This window comes from Silurus aristotelis (assembly GCF_946808225.1).
Source record: "Silurus aristotelis genome assembly, chromosome: 28".
Classification (NCBI taxonomy): domain Eukaryota; kingdom Metazoa; phylum Chordata; class Actinopteri; order Siluriformes; family Siluridae; genus Silurus; species Silurus aristotelis.
Window position 1 is genome coordinate 11,616,418 of NC_139601.1, and position 27,584 is coordinate 11,644,001.

Genomic DNA, 27,584 nt, shown 5'->3' on the forward strand with positions numbered 1-27,584 from the left:
TGTTTTTTGGTCCTGGTGATGTTCAAAACTATTTTGTTGATGCTCTCAGACTTTCTGACAGATGAGTCAAGCCTGCAAAATTTACAGACTGCAAATTGTTGACAGAATTTCCTTTGAAAGCCTGTTTTCCCCCCTTGGTATGAGACCAGCACCTTTGAATGACTATGAATGAATATTCTAAGATATTTTTTACACTCATACTGAGTGAGTTCTCTCAGTAAATGTTAAGCCATATGGGGTGCCATTGAACTGATGCTTGAATGTGGATAAAAACCACCTGCTTGACACAGTGTCCCAAATTTCACCCCAAATGTCATAGATAAAAGCAGAACCCCCTGCCGGCAGTGCACGGAGTGCAGTGTGTGGCCAGAGTAAGTGTGAGCTCAATGAGTGTGGTGGTGTTAGGGAGGATGCGAGTCCCGTTACCACATGGCTCTTTTCCAACGAGAGACGTTTTGAGATCAGACACAGGAACCAGAGCTGAGCAACAGCAAGTACATCAAATCCGTCCATGTTTCTGCAACCAACCGAGCCGAGATCTTTCTACACACACACACCCGTAGACCGTTATTCCTATTTATCCTTCTTTTATTCTTGTTTAAAGAGCTTGAATTGAGCTTTTGGGGTTGAGACAGGTTCATAACAGGTGATCAGGCAAAAAAGGGATTTACTGCACGGCAATATATTGGTGAGTAATTGGATCTTTATTGGATTCAGCTCTATCAGTATTTTGCTGTTATTTGCATGCATGCACTGTCATGGCTTTTGTGGTATTAAAGTCACACACTGGTTAATCAAACATGCGTCTATGATGCGCTCTGTAAGTAGCGTGTGTAAGTAGCGTGCGCGTGTGTGCGTGTGTGGACACGCGCGCGCGCGTGTTTGAGTTTGGTCGCGAGGCGCTTTGGAGACGGCTCTGGTTTTGTCCTCGCATGCTCCGGCTCGGACCCTTGGCTTTACCCGCTTTTTGCTCGCAGGCTGTTAGGAGGTGATGACAGCCGACAAGCCCGGGCCCATGGTGAACGGGAGGCACGCGGAGGACGCCGAGGTTTCGCGCGCGAACCCCGTGCACGAGCGCGGCCAGTGGGGCAGCAAGTTGGAGTTCGTGCTCTCGGTGGCCGGAGAGATCATCGGACTCGGCAATGTCTGGAGATTTCCGTATCTCTGCTACAAAAACGGAGGCGGTAGGACGCTCTAAATCGTCTATGCATTATCATTTTCTCCCCCAAAAATATTAAATGCCAAAACTCTTCAAAATGCACTGATCCAAAGCACAACAAACACCTAGTTGCATTGCAATGTGTACACTGTCTAATCAACTGTTTTGATTAGATGATTCCATCTTTCGAGTAGCTCCACTTGTATTAGTAATACCTTTGGAGGAGGTGATTTTTCTTTCTTTCTTTTTTTATTTTCTTTTTGCATCCTTCAATGCAAGTTGAATAAATAAAGGTCTTGACAAACATCCAGAAATACAGCATATAGATTTTGGTAGATATATATATATTGAAGGATGCAAAAAGAAAATAAAAAAAAAAGAAAGAAAAATCACCTCCTCCAAAGGTATTACTAATACAAGTGGAGCTAAGACAACACAAGTATATAAGAATGAAGAATGTGTATCGAGTGTGTGTGTGTGTGTGTGTGTGTGTGTGTGTGTGTGTGTGTGTGTATATATATATATATATATATATATATATATATATATATATATATATATATATATATATATATATATATATATAGTGTGTGTGTGTGTGTGTGTGTGTGTGTGTGTGTGTACCCAGTGCTAGCAGTAGCGAAAACAAGGAAATGGTTATATAGATATAAAATATGTTCAACTTTTTCCACCTATATACTTTGTAAAGGTTTTAAAAATGATCTAAGGCATCCCTTCTAAATGCACTTTTTCACAAGTGCATTAGCAGCAGTACCACTTATTCATAGTAAATGTTATTGTGTATAGGTTTAAAATGGAATGTTAGTGGAAATCAAAACCTACACCAAAGTGCACTAAAGTGTGCCAAGTACTGGAGGTGAAATAATGCTCTTTCACATGTTGTTAGGAAATAATCAAACAACTTTCCTATTTTGAACTCTTAGATAGCTTTTTTAATGGAAATTCAGTTATACTTTGAAGCTCTGATGTAAGAGGAAACCAGAGTTGTTGAGTTCTATACAGAAGTTTAGGAATTCCTGAAAACACCTTAGGATAATTTATTCAGTATGGCAACATGTCAGAAACGCCAAATAAATGTATATAATAATAATAACAATAAATAAAGCAAAACATTGCTAGCATCCTAAGTTCATGATTGTTGGTTATTATGCAAGGTGAATGACAGCATCACATGCTTACATACAATAGCAATATTTATAGTACCAAGTAGTAGGTTACGTCATAGAAACAAATTGAACTAGGATTCAAAATAGTCTCCGCTAAAAACGAATAGTAAAATGCTAACAGTAGTTTTCAGCTGTACAGTCTAGAATAATTCTGTTTATATATATATATATATATATATATATATATATATATATATATATATATATATATATACACTTGTTAATGCTTTTAGCCAACTGTAATAAAACGACACCTTCACTTAGACCCTCTGTGCTTGTTTACAGTGTGTAAGAAGCTCTGTGGGATAATTAAGACACTGTTTGTTTTCAGGTGCTTTCTTTGTGCCTTATGTCATCTTCTTCGTGTGCTGCGGTATTCCTGTGTTCTTTTTGGAGACAGCGCTAGGCCAGTTCACCAGCGAAGGAGGAATCACATGCTGGAGAAAAGTATGTCCACTTTTTGAGGGTAAGTAAAGGTTTGTTTTGTCCATTGTCAAATGGCCATAATAAAAGCCTTAGTTTAATACCAAATACAGACATGATGCTGTACTATTATAAGGGCATTTAAAAAGATTTACTGTTAGTTTTATACCATCTGTTATATTTAGATCATTAAGTACCATAAAGTTGTTCTAGGGTTGCCTAACCCTCTAATATTCTTAACGGTTTTCGGTAAAAAGGAATTAATGAAAAAGAAACCAGTGTTTCTGATCAGCTACATGAACAATATTCAACAGGTCTGTTTAAAACAACTATACTGTGCAATAATATTTGACATATACATTGACAGTTATTGTTTGTTTATGGTTATGAAAGTACAGAACATGAGATCTAGTAGAGCTTCATAATGTGTTATATGTTCTTGCATTTCTACCTACTTAAGGTATTGGTTACGCAACTCAGGTCATTGAGGCCCACCTGAATGTGTATTATGTGGTTATTTTGGCATGGGCGATCTTCTACCTGGCTAACTGCTTCACCACCGAGCTCCCCTGGGCCTCCTGTGGCCATTACTGGAACACAGGTTTGTTTATCTCTATATTCCAGTTCATGAGCGTTATTGTCGCAGCCTGTAGCTGGCAAGCCGATCTCACCTGAAATCAACATAACCATTCCTACATATTGCATGTAAATAATTGTGTTAATTAAAGAAAAGTGTAAATATTTTGAGAAGGAAATGTATTTATATTGCCATATTTTTAAACTAAAAAAAGCTTTACTAACATAAGAAAAAACCCACAATTGCAATCCTACTATGTATTGTAACAAAAAACTTTAAACCTTGTTTAATTATACTTTGTGAATGTCATGTTAATCTAAGATTCCTCTTTTCTCACTTTTGAGTCTAACAACAGAAAACCATATCTTCATTCCAGTCTTCTGTTTCTTAAGTTTCAACACTTTATGAACTGTAGAGTGCGTCAGTAAAGAACGTTTCGTTCCCCCCAAGGTCATTTTTTCACCAATTTTTCATATGGCTACATGCTCTAAAACATTCTGTTGTAGTAAAAGGCAACTTGTTGTATGAATATGCTGTATGAGCTGCATGTGGACGGGAGGGGTAGGAGTGAAAAGAAATAAAAGCAAATAAGGGAAGAGGAGATATCTCTTTCCTCACTCGCTGATTCTTCTCGAGCCTGAGACTATTATTTAAGATTTTGGGAATTTCCACTACAGTATAAATATATATAACTGGCAATTTGAGATTGTTGTTATTGTTGAATTAATGCGAGTGTCACTTTATTTGTCAGCTTTTATCTTCAGAGTCCCTTGTTTGAGCTCAGGTTTTTGTTTGTGTTGCACATCATATGTTTTCTTTGTGTCTATGTTGCTTACCTCTAGGTTCTCTGGTTTCTTTGCCATATCTAAATACATCTGTCAATTGGCCATGCCAAATTGGCGCTAGGTGTGAATTTGTGTGTATGGTACTGTATGCAATAATGGCATTCCATCCAAGATGTCCCTTCTTGTGGTAGCTGAAGATTGAATACATTAATAAATGTATGAATGAATAAATGAATGAACGAATAAACACAATTTAAAGCTGGCCAATTCCATTTTTCTTTTTTTTAGAAAACTGTGTGGATTTTAACAATGCCAGTTTGGCAAATTTCACCAACCCTTATTCCACCTCACCAGTCATTGAGTTTTGGGAGTAAGTATAAATTTGCTGTATTAATATATTAACATTTGATCGATGAAATGCAACAGCCTTTTGTAGAAATGATAATTACATATAAAAACTATATATATATATATATGTATATATGCATATTTAAAATTTGTACTTTTTTAATGACGTAATATGTTATAAAATAGAGTTTATTCTGTCAGACTCTTATTTGACAACTGTCTAGAGATTTTATATAGAACTAGTTTCAAGGCTGCGAATGACTTCCACTTACGATCTATCTGGTGTCATCAGCATAAAAACCAAGGAAGGCACAAAGCACAGTGATGCTCCCGCTTGCCAGACAGCTTTTGGCACGGCACATCCATGAAGCAATTGGGCCACCGCTTACTATTCCACAGAACTGCGTAACCTTTTTCACTGATAATTTGTCATTCTTTTTGCATTGCTGTTGTGAACAAGCATCAAAAGGGCACTCGCACAGCTAGAAATGGTATAGACACAAATTTGGCGCCGAAGGTTTTCTGTGTGTTTGCCAAAGCCAGGCGTTAGCAGTGTGATCACGCTTACGACTCAGACCTTGGATCTTGTCCAGGAACATGCCAAAGATGATTAATACTAAAAGGACATAGATCCTGAGACAGGACTGTGGGTATTATACATCTAACATGTCATCCTACAAAACTGAAAGAGTGACTGGTTTTAAGCACAAATTTCACACGTTAGTTTCAGGCTCATGATTATAATCAGACCACGTATAATCACTGTTTAATGACTGGTTTAGGTCCTGATCAAATTTCAGCAATATATTTAAATTCTAGCTTTGACTTGTGTCTGAATAAACTGCAACATGCTGCATGGTAAATGGAAAATATGAACTAATATAATTTTCATAATACGGCCGTGTTTTAATTTTTCAGGCGTCGTGTCCTCAGTATATCCAGTGGAATTGAGCATGTTGGGAAGCTGCGCTGGGAACTTGCTTTGTGCCTTGCAGTGGCTTGGGTCATTTGTTATTTCTGCATATGGAAAGGTCCTAAATCAACTGGAAAGGTAAAATCAGAGTTAGTGATCAGATTCAAAATAGCACAGTTTTAGTGAAAATGTGTCGTAAAAATCAGCCTGCAAGATGTTAATTGGAACATTTAAGAAGTTTAAAGCGTCAAACTATATTTAATATAGTTACTGAATGTTTGCTTTTGTAGGAATTATGTGGTCATTTGCATATTGTACAGATGCAAAAACGAAAGAAATTAATATAGAATTTTACTGTTCAGCTCTAATATCTTTCTCAGTCGAATCTCTTTCATTACCTTGCATATATAAATCCTGTAACATTTCCATTTATTTTTACACTTACACTTTCTAACAATTTGATTAAAGAGAGAAAGCTAACGGCTATATATATTTGAAACTAAAAATGTATTTAGCTTTTGGAAGGACCTGCATGTAGATCTTTGAATGGATGCATCAAGAACTATCCACTATCCTTTGACTGACTACTAACATGACCTTAAACCTAGCTGGCTATTTTCCAAGGTTCCAAGATTTAAAAGTAAAAACTGGAATCATCAGCAAATAAAGTGTAACAGGATGCAACTAAAGTGTAACAGGATATATAAATATATATATAAAAAAAGATCCTACTTGCTTAAATTTTCATGGAAGGAATTCATTATTTTTATTATTTATTATTATTTCTGGAAGAGGCTGTCTGTTGCCTTTACCGGTACTCCAGTCCAATGAGGACTTTCATCCTCTGATGCTAGTCTTCCTCTAGATGCGATTCGCTTAGTGGTCTTTAAGAACGCCGAACAGACTGAATGAGCCAGAAAGAAGAAAAGGAAAGGGATGTGTGGAGGGGAAAAAAGAGAGAAAGTAGAGGGTTGTGTGGGGTAAAACAAATGGGTTCACATTGTACAGGTCGCGGAGAAAGGAACTCGGCAGCGAGGCCCTGTATCTCTTGAAGTAGCTTTTGTTTGGCTATGAAGTAACAGGGAAGAATGTCCCTTCACGGCAAGGCTTTAGTGACCAGGCCAAGATTGATTTCTGTATTCATTGATGGAAAGTAGAGCGTTCATGAGGAGCATGCAGAGTTCTTCAGCTCGACTCTTCCCTTCTGTGAGGAATTATGGCAGCTAGTGAGGCACTTTTTTCCTCCTGTTTGAACGCTATACACAGCAGAGCATTCAGGACTATTGTTAGGCTACTCACCACAGGCCTTTTGTGACCGTGTGTGATTCTCACATAAGCCTGCAGTAGATTTATGTCATAGGGCTGACCTGTGAATCCGAGGGTTTAAACGTTTACCCCGGTGAGAGCTGGGAGAAAATCAGCATGCTTTCGAGACTCATGACGAGTTGGATCATTGTTTGTGGAAACCTTGCACTTACATCTAAGTGCCAAGTTAGGATTCTCTTTCTGTAGTGCCCACTTGGTATATGTAATCATAGTGTTAGACTACTTGAAAGTGAAACAAAACTGGGATTTTGAAGTGTTTCCGCTCTCCTTTGAGAGATTTAAATATTTCAAGATGATAATCTCACAGCTTTTTTTTACTTCACTTGTTGTTTTTGTGATTTGGTGCAGGTGAGAAAGTGCTAAGTCGCACTTCAATTAAAACGTGTCTTGAAACAAAACAGTAGATTCAGTTGTTTTTGCAACAAAGATTCTTCACACGTAAGCAAGAAGTGGCAATAAGTAAACACAGGTAATCAGGCACGATTACGTAACCATGTGAAAAAGATATCTGTTAATCTTCATAAAGTCATGCTTTTTGTCCTGTATATGTACACTTAAGTACAATAAAATGCCTGAGGTCAAAGTGAAGGCACTGGTAATTGTACGTTTCTTTGCCACACATTTTCCCACACTGCCAACACATCCCGGTTGGGCTTCTTCTAGAGGGAAACAGGGCAGAAAGCTTTTGTATCCAAGCCCTGTCTTGTCCTTGCATGGACTTGACTGAACGCCAGAAGGACAAGAACCTAGTGCCACCCCCCAAGTGCGGTTTTGTTCATGGTGTTGAAAGAACCTCAGTATGCTGAACCTCATTTCTATGGACCTTGAATGGGTTTCTGCAAAAAAATAAAAAAGTTTTAGCCACCCACACTAAGAAACCTCTAAATTATATCAGAGAGCAAGCCTTGGCCTAATGTTCTGCTATGACTTGTACGATGGAGTGAAGAATCAAAATCCACTTGTATTTTGTGAGACAAATCTCTTTCTGTTATTGGAGACCTGATAATGGTTTAGTCTGTGAACATCGTGATGACAAATCACAAACCGGTAGCCTCTTGAGTATTCTATTTTTGTCCTTTTTTTGTGAGTGAGACATGGTGCTAAGTGCTTCTTTCCATCAAAACCTCTGGCTCAGAGCTGAACCTTGTCCTTTCCCCTGAGAATCAGTCTTTCAGCCGGCTCTCAATTAGGCTTTTGAGAGCCAAACCTGCCTGCTTGGCATGCTTCAGAGCATTCCTTAACCCCTTCTCACCATCTCAAGAGTATCGCTCCCACCACTCATCCTGCCTCATTCACTCAAATGCCATTCATTTACACTTAGTAGACTAGTAAAAGAAAACCTCCTCCTGTATTCATTTTTCCTTGTATCATGCTTGTTTTAGTTCATTAAGTGTCTAAATCTTTTAGACAATATGTCTAATAAAAAAACCCAGCTAGAAGTAGCACTGATTCCCAACTGGTCGAGGCTAGTTTAGGTTAATTAGTTTTAGCCTAGTGCCGATTTAACTGATCAACAGGTATAGCCATGCTTGTTGACTAGCAACTTAATGCTAGCATCTTAGTTCCTTGCTAGTACCTTTCTGGCAATCAGCATGCATTGTAGTCCATGTTGGGTAATCACTTCACATTGGGTAACTTCAGTCAGGTGGATATTTATTTTCTTAACCATTACTAATACTACTCTTCCTGCAGGTGGTATACGTCACTGCAACCTTCCCTTATTTTATGTTGGTGATCCTGCTTATTCGAGGGATCACACTTCCTGGTGCAGCAGATGGAATCAAGTTCTACCTTTACCCAGACATCTCAAGGCTCTCAGACCCTCAGGTAAGAATGCCCTTCTTTATGCCATGCCACCTTTCAGGTGAGCTTGTTACCAGGAATTTCATACATACATGCACACATACCTACATACATGCATACATACATATTTTAATCAGTATTTTATATAGTTTTTGAGTAATACAGTTTAAGTTAAATAACTGCATTTAAAAGCTTAGATGTAAACAGTAAATATATTATAGGTAAAAAAAAAAAAAATCCTTAGTGATTTAAATGAGACCCACAGTAAAGTTGTGTATCAAGTTCCTTGGGAATATCCTGGCAATTTTTAAAAGTGTAAGTTTTAAAAGAGCTAAAATAAAATCTTTATTTTAAGACTCGCCTGTCAGTGGTCGCATGATTTTTGGTCACAGTCTTATATCAAAGGAAGACTTCAGTGGTCTTATCTGTTGCACAGATAAACAATTAATAATCACAATAAGGTTATTTGTATTACATTCAAGGCATTGAGCATAGTCCTTCTTTCGAACATGTCTCCTTAAGTTTTCCTGTTGTTTACAAGGTACAACAGAAAGTATTATTATTCACATTCATGTTTGGCAATTTGCCATTTCCTCTCAATTACATTATAGCAGCATTGATTTAAATTCTTAATTATTACACCATAGTGAATGTCTTTCCATTACTGACAGGTTTTCTGATATTATCTGGCTAGTAGAATTTTTTTATTGGGAAATATTCTAAACATATTCTTAAGTTGTAAATGGAAATAAATAGACAATGCTCCATAGCATATCTGATAATGATGGCAATAATAACAAATGAAATAAATGGTTTGTCCTTGATTTTGCTTATATAGCAGTACCAATGTTTAATTAGCTTTCAGTTTGTACAATAAGTACCCTGTACTTATTACTCTGCACGCTGGCCAATTCTCTGCACCCAAGGGTCTCCTTTTGTGTTCATTTTTCATTTAGATATCACATAAAGGCTGTAATATTTCATGCTGGAGCACAGCATAAAACATATGACAAAATGGAAAAAGCTGTGATGCACAAGATATCATATAGAGCATAGTGGAAATGAACAGAGAAGCAATTTGCCCTATTTAACAGAAACTTGGCTGTGACTCATGATCAATAGTAACTTATAATTAAGAGGGTATACAACTGTGTAGATAAAAGCTAAAGTTTTTGTGCCAACTTCTCTATGCTCATGATATTTTTGGAAATGCATGAAATGTTCATGAGCTCAAAATCCATTAGTCACGTGTAAATGTCTCTTTTGATTCTTAGCATATAAGCAACATCGTCAATTTTGAATTGCTGTTATGATATCTAAAGTTTAGGTAACTCTGTGTTTAACTTTTCGTTTATTTCTTAAATTTATAAGAATTCATAGCTGAACACATTTATTCATATAATTGTATAAACCATGTAAATAAAGATAGAAATCAGATAGCATAAAATTTCTTTTGTTCAGAAAAGGCAATTTAGCATTTGAAAAACTTTATTTCTTTATTAAAAAAACCTGGAAAACTTCCTTTCACTTCAGGCCAACCATCTGCTGACCCAAACAAGACAAAACAAACCTCCAAATTAGCCACAACACCAATAAGCAACTCTTAAATAACTTAGCATTTTGTCCAGGCGAAGTCGTTCTAGCATATCCACAGCGACCTAGTGGGAAACAGAAAAGGTGTAAATGACCAAGGGTCCAGAATGGATGTTCCTAAAGGGAAGCTGCTCTGAGTTTGTGAGGCCAGATGAGTTTCCCTGGTTACTCGCCAGAGGAAGCAAATACTGCAAGCTGTCAATTGTTTTCCCAGTAAAGGAGATTAGTGGCTCAATGGTTATGTGAGAGCAGTTTAAAAGAGGCTCTGGCTTAATTTGGCTTCCACATACAAATGCCATGGCCACGATCGTTACCCCTAAAGAAAATAACTCAATTCAAAATAATTTAGATGCATGTCAATAGTCAAACCTTTTATCCAAGTCATGTGGAGCTGCTGAAAGGGTTTAAGGCAATTCAAGTGATGCTGACGATTAAAAATGTGTATTTAAAAATCAAATGGCATAGCAAGCGAAATTATATCCGGTTCTCATGAGTAATGCATACAAGGTTATTTAGAATTTTGGTTATTTTTTTTATTTATCTGGCAGTCCTGTATGGCAATAGCACAGTTAATAAAGCTGCAGGGCTTCCATTTTAGTCACAATCGCATTTGCGACAATATTGCGATATAAAAAAAAACAGATATTTCAACCGCAGAGGCTGCGATTACACTTTCTCAAGTGACGCGAGAGTAATGCAGCCTGCAGAGGAATCCTCAAGTTGGCATGCTACACTGCACCTTGATCAGTTGTACAATGACCTCAGGCTTGACAGAACCTGGCATTGCAGAAACTTTACTGTTCAATAGGAACACTATGTTGTGTTGGACTATTTTGGCTTTTAAAAAATCATGCTATTGTGCAGCATCAGGTTTTGTTGCAAAACCTGCCCTGCTAAGGTAAATTCAAGGGACAACACTAATAACCTGATACAGCCCTTAACCACCACAAAGGCATGTACGACAGTTGCATAGCTTAAAACCCGTACACCAGTGTGTCAAATAAGCGAAATAGCACCCGACAGGGATCACTGATCGAAACGTTTGAAATTATAACTCCATATGAATGTACTTCAAAAATGGCACATGGGAATTACTCAAGCAGTAACGCGAAAGATATGATATGGCTTGGTTAGTATGGTGACCAAGTCTGGGTTCGCGGCTTCGATAAATGCACTGTATTAGCAGCTCAACAATGCCCTCTCGCACATATTTTAGCCAGGTCGCTATACCGGGGCTACACTAGAAAAGTTAACAGATATTTGTTTTCTTTTATTTTTCAGCAATTCTTATAAATATATTTATTTATTCATTTATTTACAGATTGTCTAGTAAAGTTCACATACAGTGTTTAAAAAATTCCAATATACATTTTTACATATTACAGTGACTTTGAATTATCTAAATATCCCAGATTTGTTTTTGTATTTCTGCAATCTATACTTTAGCTTGTGTGTTTTGTTACTGACTTCCATTATTACATGCTTACAAGGCTCACAGTTTCACAAATTATTCAAAATACTACTGTGATTGTAGTTATTAAAAATGTAATTCATATCAGTTCATGCATCACCTAATTTGATCCTAACACATAGGTCTGGCCTACAGAAAAGAAAATGTATGTTTAATTTATCTATTATTCTGTTGGTAATACTACACAATGATTTCACAATGATTTATTGCTTGTCTTTGTTGAATATTACAGAAAAAAAATTGCATAATAAATTGCAATCGCAATATTGGTTAAAAAAATTCGAAAACATTCAGCCCTCAGTTAGAACAGGAGCGTACTTATAATTCTTATTTATAATGAATAATTTGTGTTGTACAAAGCATCAGGCATAACATTGACAGGGTCATGGGTAGTCAAGGCTCAATGATGGCACGTGGGGCGCGAAAGCTGGCCCGTGTGGTTCTAACCAACAGATGAGCTTAAATTGCTGAAGAAGTAAATGCTGTTAATGTTTGATGGGTCATGACTGTTTTGCAGCAAAAGGGGGACCAACACAATATTAGGCAGGTGGCAGGGAACTTATGCCTAGTCAGTGCATGTTATTTATTAATAAGTTGTAAACTGTAATCATAGAACTGTTCTATAAGCAGACTAGCACAATTCAGGGTAGTCTGTTTTGTCTTATTCCTGGTAAAAATGTAAATGTAATCTTTTCTTTAGGTATGGGTGGATGCTGGAACTCAGATCTTCTTCTCATATGCCATCTGTCTAGGATGTCTGACTGCTCTCGGGAGCTATAACAGTTATAATAACAACTGTTACAGGTAAGCCTTGAATCTATAAAAAAAACATACCAAAAACCTGCATTGTAGGGCTGTACAATTATATATTTTTTTACTCATTGTGTGAGCATTGTGAAATTCTAATCTCAATTGCTGAAGCGTTGATGTTCATTAATTACGATTGGTCTGCATTATAACATATTTAAAGGCTATTAGAAGACTAATTTGCATATTAACGGCTTTTTGCAATATCTTAGTCTTGCAAATATTCAAAACTAAGTTAACAATTTTTAAACCGATTAGGTGGAAAAATAGAATTGAATAATTACATTAGTAGAGATACTTTGTATACATATACAGTACAGACCAAAAGTTTGGACACACCTTGTGTGTATATATATATATATATATATATATATATATATATATATATATATATATATATATATATATATATACAGTACAGACCAAAAGTTTATATATATTATATATACTGTACAGACCAAAAGTTTATATATATTATATATACTGTACAGACCAAAAGTTTGGACACACCTGCTCATTCAAAGAGTTTTCTTTATTTTCATGACTATGAAAATTGTAGATTCACACTGAAGGCATCAAAACTATGAATTAACACATGTGGAATTATATATGGAATTATATACATAACAAAAAAGTGAACTGAAAATATGTCATATTGTAGGTTCTTCAAAGTAGGCATCAAGAGAATGCCGAGTGTGCAAAGCAGTAATCTAAGCAAAAGGTGGCTACTTTGAAGAACCTACAATATGACATTTTCAGTTGTTTCACACTTTTTTGTTATGTATATAATTCCATATATAATTCCACATGTGTTAATTCATAGTTTTGATGCCTTCAGTGTGACTCTACAATTTTCATAGTCATGAAAATAAAGAAAACTCTTTGAATGAGAAGGTGTGTCCAAACTTTTGGTCTGTACTGTATGTTTAAATGATAAATTTTAATAATTGTATACATTATTATTAACTACAGTCCAGTTCATTCTAATCCTGCATAGCTGTTTAACAATCCTGCATAACAGTTTGGCCATGGATAAACATTTGGTAAATGTTTGATTCTATAGTACTAGAGCTACAAAGCTACCATGTAAAGGCCTTAAACAAAATTCATAAAAAAAAGAAAACAAAAATCACAAAACTTTCACTATTACTTTCTTATGTTAACAATTTTTTCACATGAGACTAGGTTCAGGTTACAGGAATGTGTGTCTGTTTCAGGGACTGTGTCATGCTATGCTGCTTGAACAGCGGCACGAGTTTTGTGGCAGGATTTGCCATCTTCTCGGTGTTAGGTTTCATGGCTTACGAACAGAATGTGCCGATTGAAGCTGTGGCTGAATCAGGTGAGTGTGACAGCCAGTAGATAGGCTAGGGTAGCTTGCAGCAATGAACAAAAGATTAGGTTATTTACACAATTTTAGTGTTACTTGGCATTTCTTTGGTAAAACAATGTCTTATTATAATATCGTTATTATAATTCAATTAATATTTGCCATGGGCCTATCTGAATTTCTTCATGTAAAAATAATACTGGCCTAAATGTACATTAGAGGAGATTGTGGCTATGCAAAAGATGAGTTGCTCTCTACAGAGTCTCAAACTGTGACAGACAAAATAAGCAAAATAATCTATAAGCGGAATGTATTTATTTTTTTTTTCAGAAGAAATCAGACATATATAAAAAAAACTCCACTTGAGAGACATGATCTGTCAACCCCAACAGATGCACCATTATTTTCCAAATACTATTGTGCTTGATTGTATAAGAATTTTATTTACAGTACATTGTATTTAAATACACTTGTATTTTGTGCACTTAAAAATTGTTTTAATCATCGGATGAATTAATGACAAAATGCCATATTGAGGCAAAGCTCAAGCTTTTACTGTACAACCTCACTAAATTTAATTCACGGATGTGGTGATAAAGGGCAGTAGTGAAGTTAGGAACTGAAGAGGTCTGGCATGCAGTGATCTTTACATCTCAAGTTCATCTCAAAGGTATTCAGTGTGGTTGAGTTCAGGGATCAGTGCAAGTAAGTTCTTCCACTCCAACCTTGTAAACCGTGCTTTCATGAGTCTTGCTTTGTGCAATGGTGCATTGTACTGCTGAGACAGTTTTGAATACATTCTTAGTTCCATTTAAGGAAAATTGCATGCAAAGTTGCTTGAAACAATTGTGTGCTCCCAACTTTGGTACAACTGTTTGGGAACTGTACGTGTACAAGTGTGATGGTCAGCTGTCCATATCATTTTGGGCATAAGCCATATGTTGTGGTCATAAGCGGTGCATAAAAAGCACAGTTTATTTACAGCCAAAATGGTTTTGTTAATATTTTTGTCCATTTTAATGCACTCTGGATTGTCATGCATTTAAGTCACACACTAATTATTTTGTTCGACCACCTTTTGTTTTGATCTTTGAATAATGTCTTTCCCACCACATCCTGAAGATTCTCAGTGGGGTTAAGGTCTGGTGTGGTGGCCAATCAATGTGTGAATGATGCCTTATGCTCCTTGAACCTCTTTTACAATTATAGTTTGAATCCTGGCATTGTCATCTTGGAACATCTTGGTCATTCCATCAAGAAAGAAAAAATCCATTGATGGATAATCTTGGTTATTCTGTATATTCAGGTAGTCAGCATTTTTTTGGGTGCATAATATTGCAGAACCTAGACCTGATCAACTGTGAATCAACACTAGGTCATAACACTTCTCCCGCAGGCATGTGTGGTAGACACTAGGCATGAGGGGTGCATCATTTCATCTGTCGCTCTACTTACCTTGATGCATCCATCACTCTGAAACAGGGTAAATCTGGACTCATCAGACCACATGACCTTTTTTCCATCGTTTAAGAGTAATTGATATGCTCCCTAGTGAACTGAAGTGTTTATTAGTGTATCCTATTAGCCTCACTAATAAGTGGTTTTCTTTAGCCTACAAAGCTATTTAGTTTTAATCCCTTGAGTTGTTCGGGTTGTGTATTTGGAAATGCTTTCACTATTAAACATAGCCATACGTTCTGCTGTTGTTTTTGTACAATTTGATTTCACCAAAAGTTCAGGTATTGTCTGATCATGATAATTTAATATTTCTTTCAGACAACATTTCTTCCTCAAATCCACTATCCTTCCAGGTTTTAATAATGCATTTTACCGTTCATTAGTAAACTTGACTAGTTATAGAAATCTTCTCAGTTGTTATCTTTGCTTGATGCAGGCCAATAATTTGGCCCTTTCTGAATCAGAGTAACATCATTTCCACTATTGTAGGATATGTCTTCCAACATGGTTGTTTAAGAAATAGAGGCTACTTACAGACAATCAATAACAAATAACAAATAAATAAACATTGCTTCAGCGTTTTTTATTTATTTATTTATTTATTTTTTTAAATAAATCTAAAAAGCAGAAAAATGTGACTGATAAGAATATTGAAAGAAAAAAAATCTAAGATACATATATTTTCAGTATAGTGAAAGGCTTCTTTTTGCGCATATCTCATAAAGAGGGTTGCTAAAGCACAGGTGCAGAATCAGGTACAATGCTTTTTAAAACTGATATATTTAAGGACCCTGATCAAGAGGCTTAAACCCTAACCTTCTGAGTTTACCCACTAAACTACCACTGCAGTTTATAAATTCTGTATATATTTATATTTCTCAAAATATAAAATTCAAGACAATGGTGAACGAAAAACTCAGTTTATGTGAAAAGATTCTAAGGTTTTTTAGCTTTTAGCACACCAATCTATTAATAGAATGAGTTAAACACTGATTGATATCTAATACATTATTATGAGCCGAAAACCTTCTTTTCCCTCTAAACCACTCTAAACCCTCTAAATCACGTTTGAAATCTGTGTAACAGAGAGACCAGGAAGCTATTAAACGTGACACATCACATCAGACAGAGAGTCCGAGTTCTACAGCCAGTACTAGATCTAGTTCTAAGTTAGTTGAACCGCTAACTTTTGAGGAGAGAACTTGCGTTCCTGTCTCAGGGCTACGTTCTCAAAGCGTTGTTGACGCAGCATCTCGTTCCCTCAGGGAACCTCGGTTACATACGTAACCTAGAGACGTTCTTCCATCATTTATTCTTCTCAAAATGTTCTGCTTGCTGTTGAACTAACGGTGAACTGTATGTTTGTGCTAAGTAGATTCCCCCAACCGGCAATGGCGGTTCTAGCTTGAATGACGCACTGGGTGAACCATGCCATAACCCAATGTCTCCCCCATTGATTAGTTTCAGCTTTGAAAAGCTCCTCTCTGCTTCATTCACCATCACTGGATGAGTAGGACATGTTCTGAGTAGTCTACGAATTTGGGTGCATTTCTGAGTAAATTTGTCCCTAATGAGCAAGCCGGTGGCGACTGTGGCAAGGAAAAACTCCTTGAGATGGCATAAGAAAGAAACCTTGAGAGGAACCAGACTCATAAGGGAACCCATTCTAATCTGGGTGTCACCAACTGTCCATTTATTACAGCTAAATTTTGTTGAGGTGTGCAGTGATGGTAATCAAATGCAAACTATAATCCTGAGTTAGTGTAGCAGACTGTTGACATTCAGTACAGTCCAAATCCATCCTCCAAGCTTCTGTGTTACTCCATAATTTTATGGATCCCCAGGCTGAAGATGTGAAACAGAGTGACTTCCAAACAAAGAGAACCACATCCAGAGGCAGGCTGGGATAAAGCGGCCAGATCCGAGGAGAGGGACAGGAACAGTGCTCACTGGTACCTCAGGAGCATGTTTAACGAGCGAGAGAGAGGGAGAGAGAGAGAGAGAGAGAGAGAGAGAGAGAGTTTAAAAAAAATTGTTACATTTCTTATTTGTGGCACTGGATTTACTACTAGATTTATTAAGTGATATCCACAGTGGAAAAATCTCTGTACGAATGTATACTTATGTTTATAGTTAGAAGTGTGGATAACTTTATGAGAGGTCTTTGTTAATGCCATCTAATGATGTTCATAATTCTGTCATTAAAACAATGAGTAGTATAAACTACACTTAACTGGACACTGGCATTCGGTTAGATTTGTACTTCTCACTGTGGAGGCACTGATATTATAAACTTTGAGCCATAGTCATGACCACATATATTTTTTTTATTCTAATTACATATTTATGATTTATTTCAGGTCCAGGTTTGGCTTTTATTGCATATCCAAAAGCTGTGACCATGATGCCGTGGTCTCCTCTGTGGGCGTTCCTTTTCTTCATGATGCTCATCTTCCTCGGTCTAGACAGTCAAGTAATACAATCTCCATCAATTAACATAGCAATTAAATACATCATACATCTAGTATCTCGTATTGTATTTATAAAGAGATTTTTCATGGAATGAAATCCCATTCACATATTAATTATTGATACTTTTGTGTAGTTTGTGTGTGTAGAGAGTCTTGTAACCGCTGTGGTGGACATGTACCCCAAAACCTTCCGAGTGGGATACCGTCGAGAGCTCCTGATCTTAGGGATGTCAATAGCTTCATATATATTGGGTTTAACCATGTTGACAGAGGTAAGATCAATGCAGTTTTATGCTTTATGAAATGTGCTGTAAATGCAGTTTTGAGCACCAATGGATTCTGTATACAACACTGCATACAGAAATTGTCACATGATAAAATATTATTCATAGCATCCTGTATCTACTGTGTAATTTGTGCTTGTCTTTCCTATGAACAATATTTGGACTTTTGCTAAACTCTCTACAACTCTACATAGCTACAATGTAAAAGCTATAGGTAACAAATACAAAATTTGCAAATCAAATGAGCTCCCGAAATAATATGGCTTGGCTGCACTATTCATTTATTTAAGTTTTAACACATAGAAACCGGAAGTAAAATACAGTATTTACTAAGGTACATCAAATGAGAGACATCTGTAATTGACAGATTATGGTTTGTCTGTCACTAGTATTTGTGATGTTTGAAATCTTAAAGTTCAGGAAGCTGTGTGATTTATTCTATTTAAGCTCTGCCGCAGGTAACACTGTTCATGAAATAATCATTAAGGCACTTAAGAAAACGAATAAGGTGTGACTGTGATTGAGGATCGAGTGATGTTTACAAAATGTTCAACAATTTTTTTTTTTATTGATGTAAACACTTTGTACCAATACATGCAATAGGTGTTGTTTTCATAAATTAGTGTTGTTCTGCCTTGCTGAAAAAAAGAGCAAAACCCATATATAATTAGTAAACGATTGAATGGTTTTAATGGAACTATAATAGTCCCTGTAGTTCTCTACTGGTAATGTGCTGCCTTCCATTGGTAGCATTTTATGTCTAGTGGATTACAGTCGAATAAAACACCAATAGGGACCATTAAAACATCATTAAGCATCCAGATTCCTATATGTTTCTGCAATGGTTTTAGTTTAATGATGTTTTAATTAACACGCTAATGGAAAGCAATTTGTAACACTTTTAATGGTTACAGCTGATAGTTTGCAGTGAAGAGGAACTGTAATGGAACACATTTCAGCAGATATTCAGCAGGATGAATAATAATAAATAAAAATGTTCTGAAAATTTACTAATGAAAATCAGGCGTTGCTTTTGAATTGTGGTTCAACAGAAGCATTTAGAAAAAAAAACAAATGAAACTTAGCCTGGACAAAAATGATGGTACCCCTAGAAAAGATAAAAAATAATTTGTTAAACTAAAGTGTTTCCGTTGATTAGCATCACAGGTGTCTTCAAACTTGTAATCGGTCAGTCTGCCTATTTAAAGGGTGAAAAGTCGTCACCGTGCTGTTTGGCATCATGGTGTGCACCACACTGAACATGGACCACAGAAAAAAGGAGAGAGTTGTCTCAGGAGAAGAAAATTATAGACAAACAAGTTAAAGGTAAAGTCTATGGGATCTTTTCCAAGCAGCTTAATGTTCCTGTGACTAGAGTTGCACATATTATTCAGAAGTTTGAGGTCCATAAGCCTGTAGCAAACCTCCCTGGATGTGGCCGCAAAAGGAAAATTTATGAAAGGCAGTGAACAATGACTTTCTTGGTAGGCTACTGTTTAGATACAAGCCGTTGTAGCACGTTGAGTCTGGGTTAAGGGAGAGCTCACTAACTCCAGTTGCAACAGAAATCAAATAAGCACAGACAGGTTTCCAAAACTCGTGCTTTTTTATTTTTCTTGGCAACAGCGTTATGGGTTAAAGAAATGAGCATCAGAAAATAAAAAGTACATAATCCTCTGTCTCCACACACGCAGTAATACCGGAAGAATGCAGTGGCAGGCTATTCCCAAAATACAGCTATGCTCCTAATAGAAGCGCAACACACTGCATTTAGTGTCTTTCGTTTAAGCCTGTGTAAAGTTCATTAGTTTCAGTGTAGTCAGTGCGGCTTATATATGGGTGCGCTTTATAGTCCGAAATTACGGTAATACAAATGGTAACCAAAGAGCCCAGAACAGCTTCCAACTTCCAACGAGATTGGAGGTGACCTCAAGGTACATCGGTGTCAGATCGCAGCATTAGTCACTATTTGAGTTAGAGTGGACTTAATGGAGAAGTCCACTTTTAAAAACAAATCTTAAAAAAGCAAGACTGGAATTTGCCATAATGCATATTGACAAGCCACAAAGCTTCTGGGAGAATGTCCTTTGGACAGCTGAGACAAAACTGAAGCTTTTGGCAAGTCACATCAGCTTTATGTTTACAGATGCAAAAATGAAGCATACAAAGTAAAGAACACTGTACCTACTATGAAACATGGATGAGACCCAGTTATGTTCTGGGGCTGCTTTGCTGCATGTGGCACAGGGTGCCTAGAATCTGTGCAGTGAAATCTCAAGACTATCAAGGCATTCTGGACTTAAATGTGCTGCCCAGTGTCAGAAAGCCTGGTCTCAGTTGCAGGTCATGGGTCCTCCAACAGTATACTGACCCAAAACACACAGCTAAAAACACCCAGGAATGGCTAAGAATAAACATTGGACTATCCTCATGTGGCCTATTTAACATCTGTGGAAAGAGCTGAAACATGCAGTCTGGAAAAGGCACCCTTAAAACCAGTGACAGCTAGAGTTTGCTCATGGGGAGTGCGGCAAAATACCTTGTGGACAGATCACATTGGGAGTTACAGAAATCGCATGATTGCAGTGATTGCCTCAAAAGAATGTGCAACAAAATATTAAGTTAAGGGTACCATTATTTTTGTCCAGGCCAGCTTTATTAATTTGTTTTTTTTTATGCTTCTGTTGAACCACAATTCAAAAGCAATGTGATTTTCATTAGTTAATTTTGTCAGTTTCAAGTTATTTCAGCAAATCTTATCTTCAGGACACAGACTGAAGTAGTTTTGGCTCACATTTAACAAAAACCAACCAATTCACTATCTCAGCAAATTAGAATACTTTATAAGACCAATAATAATAATTAAAAAAAAAACATTTTTAGTAAATTGTTAGCCTTGTGGAAAGTATGTTCATTTACTTTGGTCAATTCGGCATGAGATGGAGGTGATCAGTCTGTGGCACTGCTGAGGTGGTATGGAAGCCCAGGCTTCTTTGACAGTGGCCTTCAGCTCATTTGCATTTTTTGGTCTCTTGTTTCTCATTCTCTATGGGGTTCAGGTCTGGTGAGTTTGCTGGCCAGTCAAGCACACCAACACCATGGTCATTTAACCAACTTTTGGTGCTTTTGGCAGTGTGAGCATGTGCCAAATCCTGCTGGAAAATGAAATCAGCATCTTTCAAAAGCTGGTCAGCAGAAGGAAGCATGAAGTGCTTTCAAATTTGTTGGTAAATGGGTGCAGTACCTTTTGTTTACAAAAAACACAGTGAACCAACACCAGCAGATGACACTGCACCCCAAATCGTCACAGATTGTGTAAACTTAACACTAGACTTGGGCTATGAGCTTCTCCACCATTCCTCCAGACTCTATGACCTTTGTTTCTAAATTAAATACAAAACTTCTTATCTGAAAAGAGGACTTTGGACCACTGGGCAACAGTCGAGTTCGTCTTCTCCTTAGCCCAGGTAAGACGCCTCTGGCATCTGTGGTTCAGGAGTGGCTTAACAAGAGAAATATGACAACTATAGTCAAATTCCTTGACCCGTCTGGGTGTGGTGGCTCTTGATGCCTTGACCCAAACTCAGTCCATTCCTTGTGAAGTTCACCTAAATTCTTGAATCAATTTTGCTTCACAAGCCTCTTAAGGCTGCGGTTCTCTCGATTCTCTCAGTTCTTTTAGCTTTTTCTTCCACATTTTTTCCTTCCACTCAACTTTCTGTTAACATGCTTGGATACAACACTCTGTGGCTTACCCTCCTTGTAAAGGGTGTTAATGATTGTCTTCTGGACAAATTTCAGATCAGCAGTCTTACACATGATTGTGTAGCCTAATGAACCAAACTCAGAGACCATTATGAAGGCTCAGGAAAACTTTGCAGTTGTTTTGAGTTGGTTAGCTGATTGACATATCACCACATTCTAATTTGTTAAGATAAGAAATTGGTGGGTTTTTGTTAAATGTCAGCCAAAATTATCATAATTAAAAGAACCAAAGACGTAAAATACTTCAGTCTGTGTGCATTTAATTTATTTAATACACAAGTTTTACAATTTGAGCTGAATTACTGAAATAAATAAACTTTTCCACGACATTCTAATTTATTAAGATGCACTTGTATAAAGTTTAGAAACACCACTGTTTTCTCTGGGCCAAAGCTATTTCTAGTTAATCTTAGCCATTTAACATTATTTTTTAAATCCATTGGCATCATGTTTTGCGAACTAAAGAGTAGCAGGACCATACGGCTTGTTATCAGTGCTAGGTTCAAAAGGCTGTATCTCTGATAATGTGGGGTTCGATTGTGCGGGGGTTCATAATGTATTGGGCAGCTTGTTAATGAGAAAAGGCACTATCAATGCTGAAATGTATATATAGATCTTGCATACTTTTCCATTTCTTAAGGGTCTTTTTTTAGAGAAGGCCTTGCATATTTCAGCAAGACAATGCTTAAATTATATATTACAGCAGCATTTCTTCAAAGTAGAAGAATCCGAGTGCTGACCTGGCTACAGTCCAGACCTTTTACCAATTGAAGACATATGACGCATAATGAAATGAAATATATGACAAAAAAGACCTATTCCTTCCACAAAACTTTAACAACTGTCAAAAGAAAACAGAGGATGATACACAGTGGTAAACATGCCCTTGTCCCAACATGTTCAAGGTCCAAATGATACATTTCTAAAGCTTCAATATTTGTTGTTGTTCTACTGTGAATAAAAAAGGGGTTTATATATACAGTATATTGAAAATTGGACATGCACAGAACATGTTAGAATTTTGCAAAAGTTTAATATCTTGTATATTCAGTGTTATATAATATGTAGTTCCAGTCCATTAATTTGATTGTTTAAGCATGATAGGATTTATTTGTTTTTGGAGATGTAGTTGTAATTGGATGCAAGTGCTATTTTTTTCTTTATTAAGTAAAGCGCAAACAAATAACCAACACAAGACTATAAGCATGAACATGGATGAGAAACAGATATGGAGAACAAAAACAAGACAAACTTGGCTGTGTCTAGTTAATATTCAGCTGTGTCTGAGTTAATATTCAGCATAACCGCATAACTGTAAGTGTGGCCTTGCTTTTTTACAAGAGTTATTAAAAAAAGAAAGAGGAAATTATTATTGAGTGATATTTCAGACACAATTTGGCCAAATGAGCTCTTTTGTTCTGCTAGTGGTTAGAAAAGCCCTAATCACTTTATAACTGGCTGGCTAAAGTGCTATGTAGCTTACACTAGTACATCACCTTAAATGTGCTTTCAGAAAATGTATGTTGCTGCTTCTTTTACATCATACACGTTTATATATTTTGAGTTATAATCTTGCATTATTTTATTGTTTGCCATGTTTGCTGATGATGTCACTAACACTAATGAACTATTGGTTTCAGACCAGCAACTGGAATTTTGTGGGATGTTCAATAACATTACACTTTTTAATCCATTTCGATCGAAGTGATACAAACACGCAAAATGCCCGACTGTAGTAAATATACGAACTGTTGCAGTGCTGCTAGATCATAGTTGCTTGTCCCGTCCCTCACTACTCACCTTTTCCAACCACTAGCAAAAAAAAGAGCTCATTTGGCCAAATTGTGTCTGAAATATCACTCAATAATAATTTCCTCTTTCTTTTTTTAATAACTCTTGTAAAAAAGCAAGGCCACACTTACAGTTATGCGGTTATTCTGAATATTAACTCAGTTGTAATTAGTCTTTTTCCCCGAAATAATTAATTTAGGGGTTTCAAAACGATACTGCCTTTACTACAATATATAATAAGTTTTATAGAAAACAGTTACAAACATTTATTTAATAGTATTCTGTTTTCTTCTGTTGTCAGGGCGGCATGTATGTGTTCCAGTTGTTTGATTCCTATGCTGCCAGTGGTATGTGTTTGCTATTTGTGGCCATATTTGAGTCCATCTGCATCGGCTGGGTCTATGGTAAAGCCTTCTTCCACTTCAATATTTTATACTGTAGACACATCATATTGAAAAAACGAAAGCCTTATGTACTTATGTACATTTCTAATGTACCTTTTCATGAAAGATTAACAGTGTCAGGAAGCAGGAGTGTCATATGGCAAAGATCTTTAAAGATTGTGTGGGTTGAACCATATTCTATCTGCAAATTGTACAATCTGGCTGCACAGATTCAGTATAATTGTCCGATTTTGTATATGCGTGGGCTCCAGCGCTCAGGAGCGTGACCTTTGTAGCTGCAGGAAGTCCCAATAAACAAAATCCATAGTCTGCTACTACTAAAAGCAAATGTTTTATTTTATTCATTTAAATAAAACATTATTCATTTTGTTTTATTCATAACATCACATCCGCAATATCAAACCTCCATGTCACAGTGAAACTGGCCTCCCTGGAATTCCACTGAAATATTACCTGCTTTGAATGGATCTTTCAGGTTTAAGACTTTTGATGCACATTTTATGGCTAAGGATAGATTCACATGTGTAGCTGCCCTGACATCTGCTGGAACGTGACATGTATTGCAAAAATAAAGACAATTTTGCAGAATTCATCCAAAAGACTGCCCTTGTTTATCAACCAGAGTTTTGTATTATATAAGAAACAATTAGCTTTTTAATGTAATGGGTGATCATTCTGAAAAGAGTTGACAGATTTAATTTAATACATTTATTCCATTTTTAGGCGGTGACAAGTTTTATTCGAACATCGAGGACATGATTGGTTACAAGCCCATATTTTTCATCAAGTGGTGCTGGAAGATCCTTACCCCTGGCATCTGTTCAGTAAGTTATGCATTAATTGCTGATATTTTAACAGACACAATTTATAAGATTTATACGTTTTTTTAACCATTTATTTGAAATGAGTGCACACCTTCTGCTTAATTATATCACAGCACAGTACATTTTGTAGGTCAGAGAGTCTGACAGTAATTATGGCTATAAGGCAAACAGGATTTTATTTATGCACTAATGCTAATGCTATCATTTCTATGATATATTTTCTATAGTAATACATTTTCAGAAGCCACTGTGACTGATGGTTTACATAATCTAATATTAAAACCGATGAAAAAATTTAGATCCACTGTGGATGCCAGAAGATTTGTATGTGCTTTTTAAAAATCCCATTCCATACTTGGACCCCATTTGCTGTTGTAATGACCTCCATTCTTCTGGGAAGATGTTTCACCAGAGTGTAGTTCAGGAGATTTGTGCTCATTCAGGCACAAGAGCAATAGTAAAGTCAGGTACTGATGTAGGGTGAGGAGCCCTAGAGTGCAGTCAATGATCCAATTCATCCTAAAGGTGTTCGATAGGGTTGAGGTCGAAGGTCCCAAGAGAGCCCAAATAATGTAAAGCATATCTTCAAGGAGCTCATGTTGAACACAGAGGCATTGTCATGCTAGAACAGGTTTGTGTCTCCTAGTTCAAGTGAGGGGAGATTTTTATGCTACTACTATCAAACACATAATTTACAGTCGTGTGCCTCCAACATTGTGGTAACACCTTGGAGAAGAACCACATACTGTATGGCTGGAAAAGTCAGGCATTCCGATACTTTTGTGCATATAGTATCTTTCAACTTAAAGACATATATAAAAAAGTGGTTGAGAGAGCAGCAATTTATAGCTACCAGAAATTCTACCGTTAATCTGAACAAACTTCTGTAGATGTTTTAAAAGTTTAAATGGAGCTATAATCAGGGAAGCTATAATCTGTTTTATTGAAGTACAAATGTCATCACTTTCAAATTACAGTAAAAGAAGTATTAGGTAAAATAATTTTATTTTGTTAGAACATCATGTTTTATTGCTTACGTATGAGCCAATACCAATATTGATCTTAGTCTGACAAAAGGAAACGTCTGAAATCTTGTCTCTTTGATTTTACTTTTAGGGAATTTTCCTTTTCTTCTTGATCAAGTACAAGCCCCTGAAATACAACAATGTGTACACGTATCCAGACTGGGGTTACGCCATTGGATGGACAATGGCAATGTCCTCGATGATCTGCATCCCGCTGGGCATTATAGTCCAGATCTGGAAAACAAAAGGAACCTTCAAGGAGGTACATTTTTATCTTAAAACTTGCGCCCTCCCACACTGTTATTAGTTTACACCTAACAACTAATGTTATGAACGTAAACATTGGTGATGAATCTTTGCCCTTTAATATACTGATCAAAACTGCAATACAGAGTAGACACTGATTTCTATATACATTAATGACACATTAAATTATACAATTATATGAAAAACTTTATAGTATGCTTAATGCCCTTATTATACATGTGATACCTCCCCTAAAAAAAAGGTAAGATCTTGGTTGCCAGATTCAGACTGAAATCATTCATTAAATGGCGCAATGAAGTTTGAAAAACATGCTTACTGTCTTTAAAACATGTATATGTTCTTTATGCTCTATTTTTAGGGTGGTATCAGTAATAATAAACATATATTAACATAAAGAATCCATATTTGCCTATGCCTATGTTGATAAGAATATAAAAAACTTGAAAAGTATTCATTTACGGTATATTTATAACAGATAAAAATGTGCAATTAAATTGCGATTAATCACATGCCAATGTTGCGATTAATCGGTATCAAATATTTGAATCGATTGACAGCCCTAGTGTTAATTTATCTTTATAAAAGCATTATTATTAAAATATTGCATTTTTTGTGAGATCAATAGCAAAGTGTTTTAAAGCGTAGAACAGTCTACTTTTAATTAGCTTACTTAAGACCCCCTTTTGTTTACTTTCACTCATCTTCCGCTTTGCGACCTGGCTACACTTCTTATAACAATAACAGTGCCAGATTCTTTGTAAAAATCAATTTGTAAAAATTCTAGATGACAAGCTACGACAGGCCAAAGATGCAATATGTTCTAAACAGCAAGGTTGGAACGACATTTGGAACACAATGCTGCTTTGTCGCCTTGCCGCATGTGTATCTCTGTGCCCTTGTCTGATCCCATTGTGCCACATCTTATTAATAGTGTGAGCTACAAAATGTCACATGAGCTCGGTTGTTGCTACTGCGTACAAGTTTTTGATAGCTAGCCATAGCTTAATTAGGTTGCCTATTCACACAAGACATTTGGTATGGATTCAGTTTTCAATCAATTGTTATTTCATTTTATTTGCTTTAATTATATGTAAATATATTTAGTTTTCTTAGGACAAAAATTATTATAATTGTTAAATTAAATGCAGGTAAGATACAGTAACCCGAGTTTGCTCAAAAACACTTTTGCACTTTTCAGTCTGGACTTTGACTTGCACATTCTAATGCCTTTATTTTTTGTCTATCAGTTGTTAATTTGCTAGTGTGCTTGAGATCATTGTCTTGATGCATGACCTAAAACAAGCCCAAATCATTACATCTTTACATTCATATTTGCTGGTTAATATAAGATGTTTGTAGTGATACACCATGTTTGGTTTTCAACAAACATCTCCACCTTTGTCTTTATTCTAGCTAGTGTTCCATGAAAGGGTTTATCTGCTACTGCTGTCATAAACATAAACTTGTAATATGTTTACTGCAAGCCTGTAGGCCACATAGCTGTTGGTTTGTTCTTTATATTTCTTAACATTATATGGTCTGAACTTTGACTGAATGTGGGACTATTTGAAAG

The 27,584-nt window shown here is 36.3% G+C and overlaps 1 protein-coding gene across 2 annotated transcripts in view; it reads left to right on the forward strand.

Moving 5' to 3' along the window:
* Positions 1-303: 303 nt before the first annotated feature.
* Positions 304-27,584, forward strand: part of slc6a11b (solute carrier family 6 member 11b) — a 31,387-nt gene continuing 4,106 nt past the window's right edge. The window contains exons 1-14 of one of the 2 annotated variants that reach the window (XM_083534160.1): positions 304-688; positions 978-1,184; positions 2,678-2,812; positions 3,230-3,370; positions 4,420-4,501; positions 5,398-5,530; positions 8,411-8,545; positions 12,286-12,389; positions 13,610-13,734; positions 17,541-17,653; positions 17,786-17,923; positions 23,793-23,895; positions 24,619-24,719; positions 25,836-26,006. In XM_083534160.1, coding sequence (XP_083390286.1) covers positions 992-1,184; positions 2,678-2,812; positions 3,230-3,370; positions 4,420-4,501; positions 5,398-5,530; positions 8,411-8,545; positions 12,286-12,389; positions 13,610-13,734; positions 17,541-17,653; positions 17,786-17,923; positions 23,793-23,895; positions 24,619-24,719; positions 25,836-26,006 — 1,674 coding nt within the window. In that variant the 5' untranslated portion in view covers positions 304-688; positions 978-991. Of the gene's footprint in view, positions 689-767; positions 1,185-2,677; positions 2,813-3,229; positions 3,371-4,419; positions 4,502-5,397; positions 5,531-8,410; positions 8,546-12,285; positions 12,390-13,609; positions 13,735-17,540; positions 17,654-17,785; positions 17,924-23,792; positions 23,896-24,618; positions 24,720-25,835; positions 26,007-27,584 lie in introns of those variants that run through there. The other variant, XM_083534161.1, reaches the window with a different exon arrangement.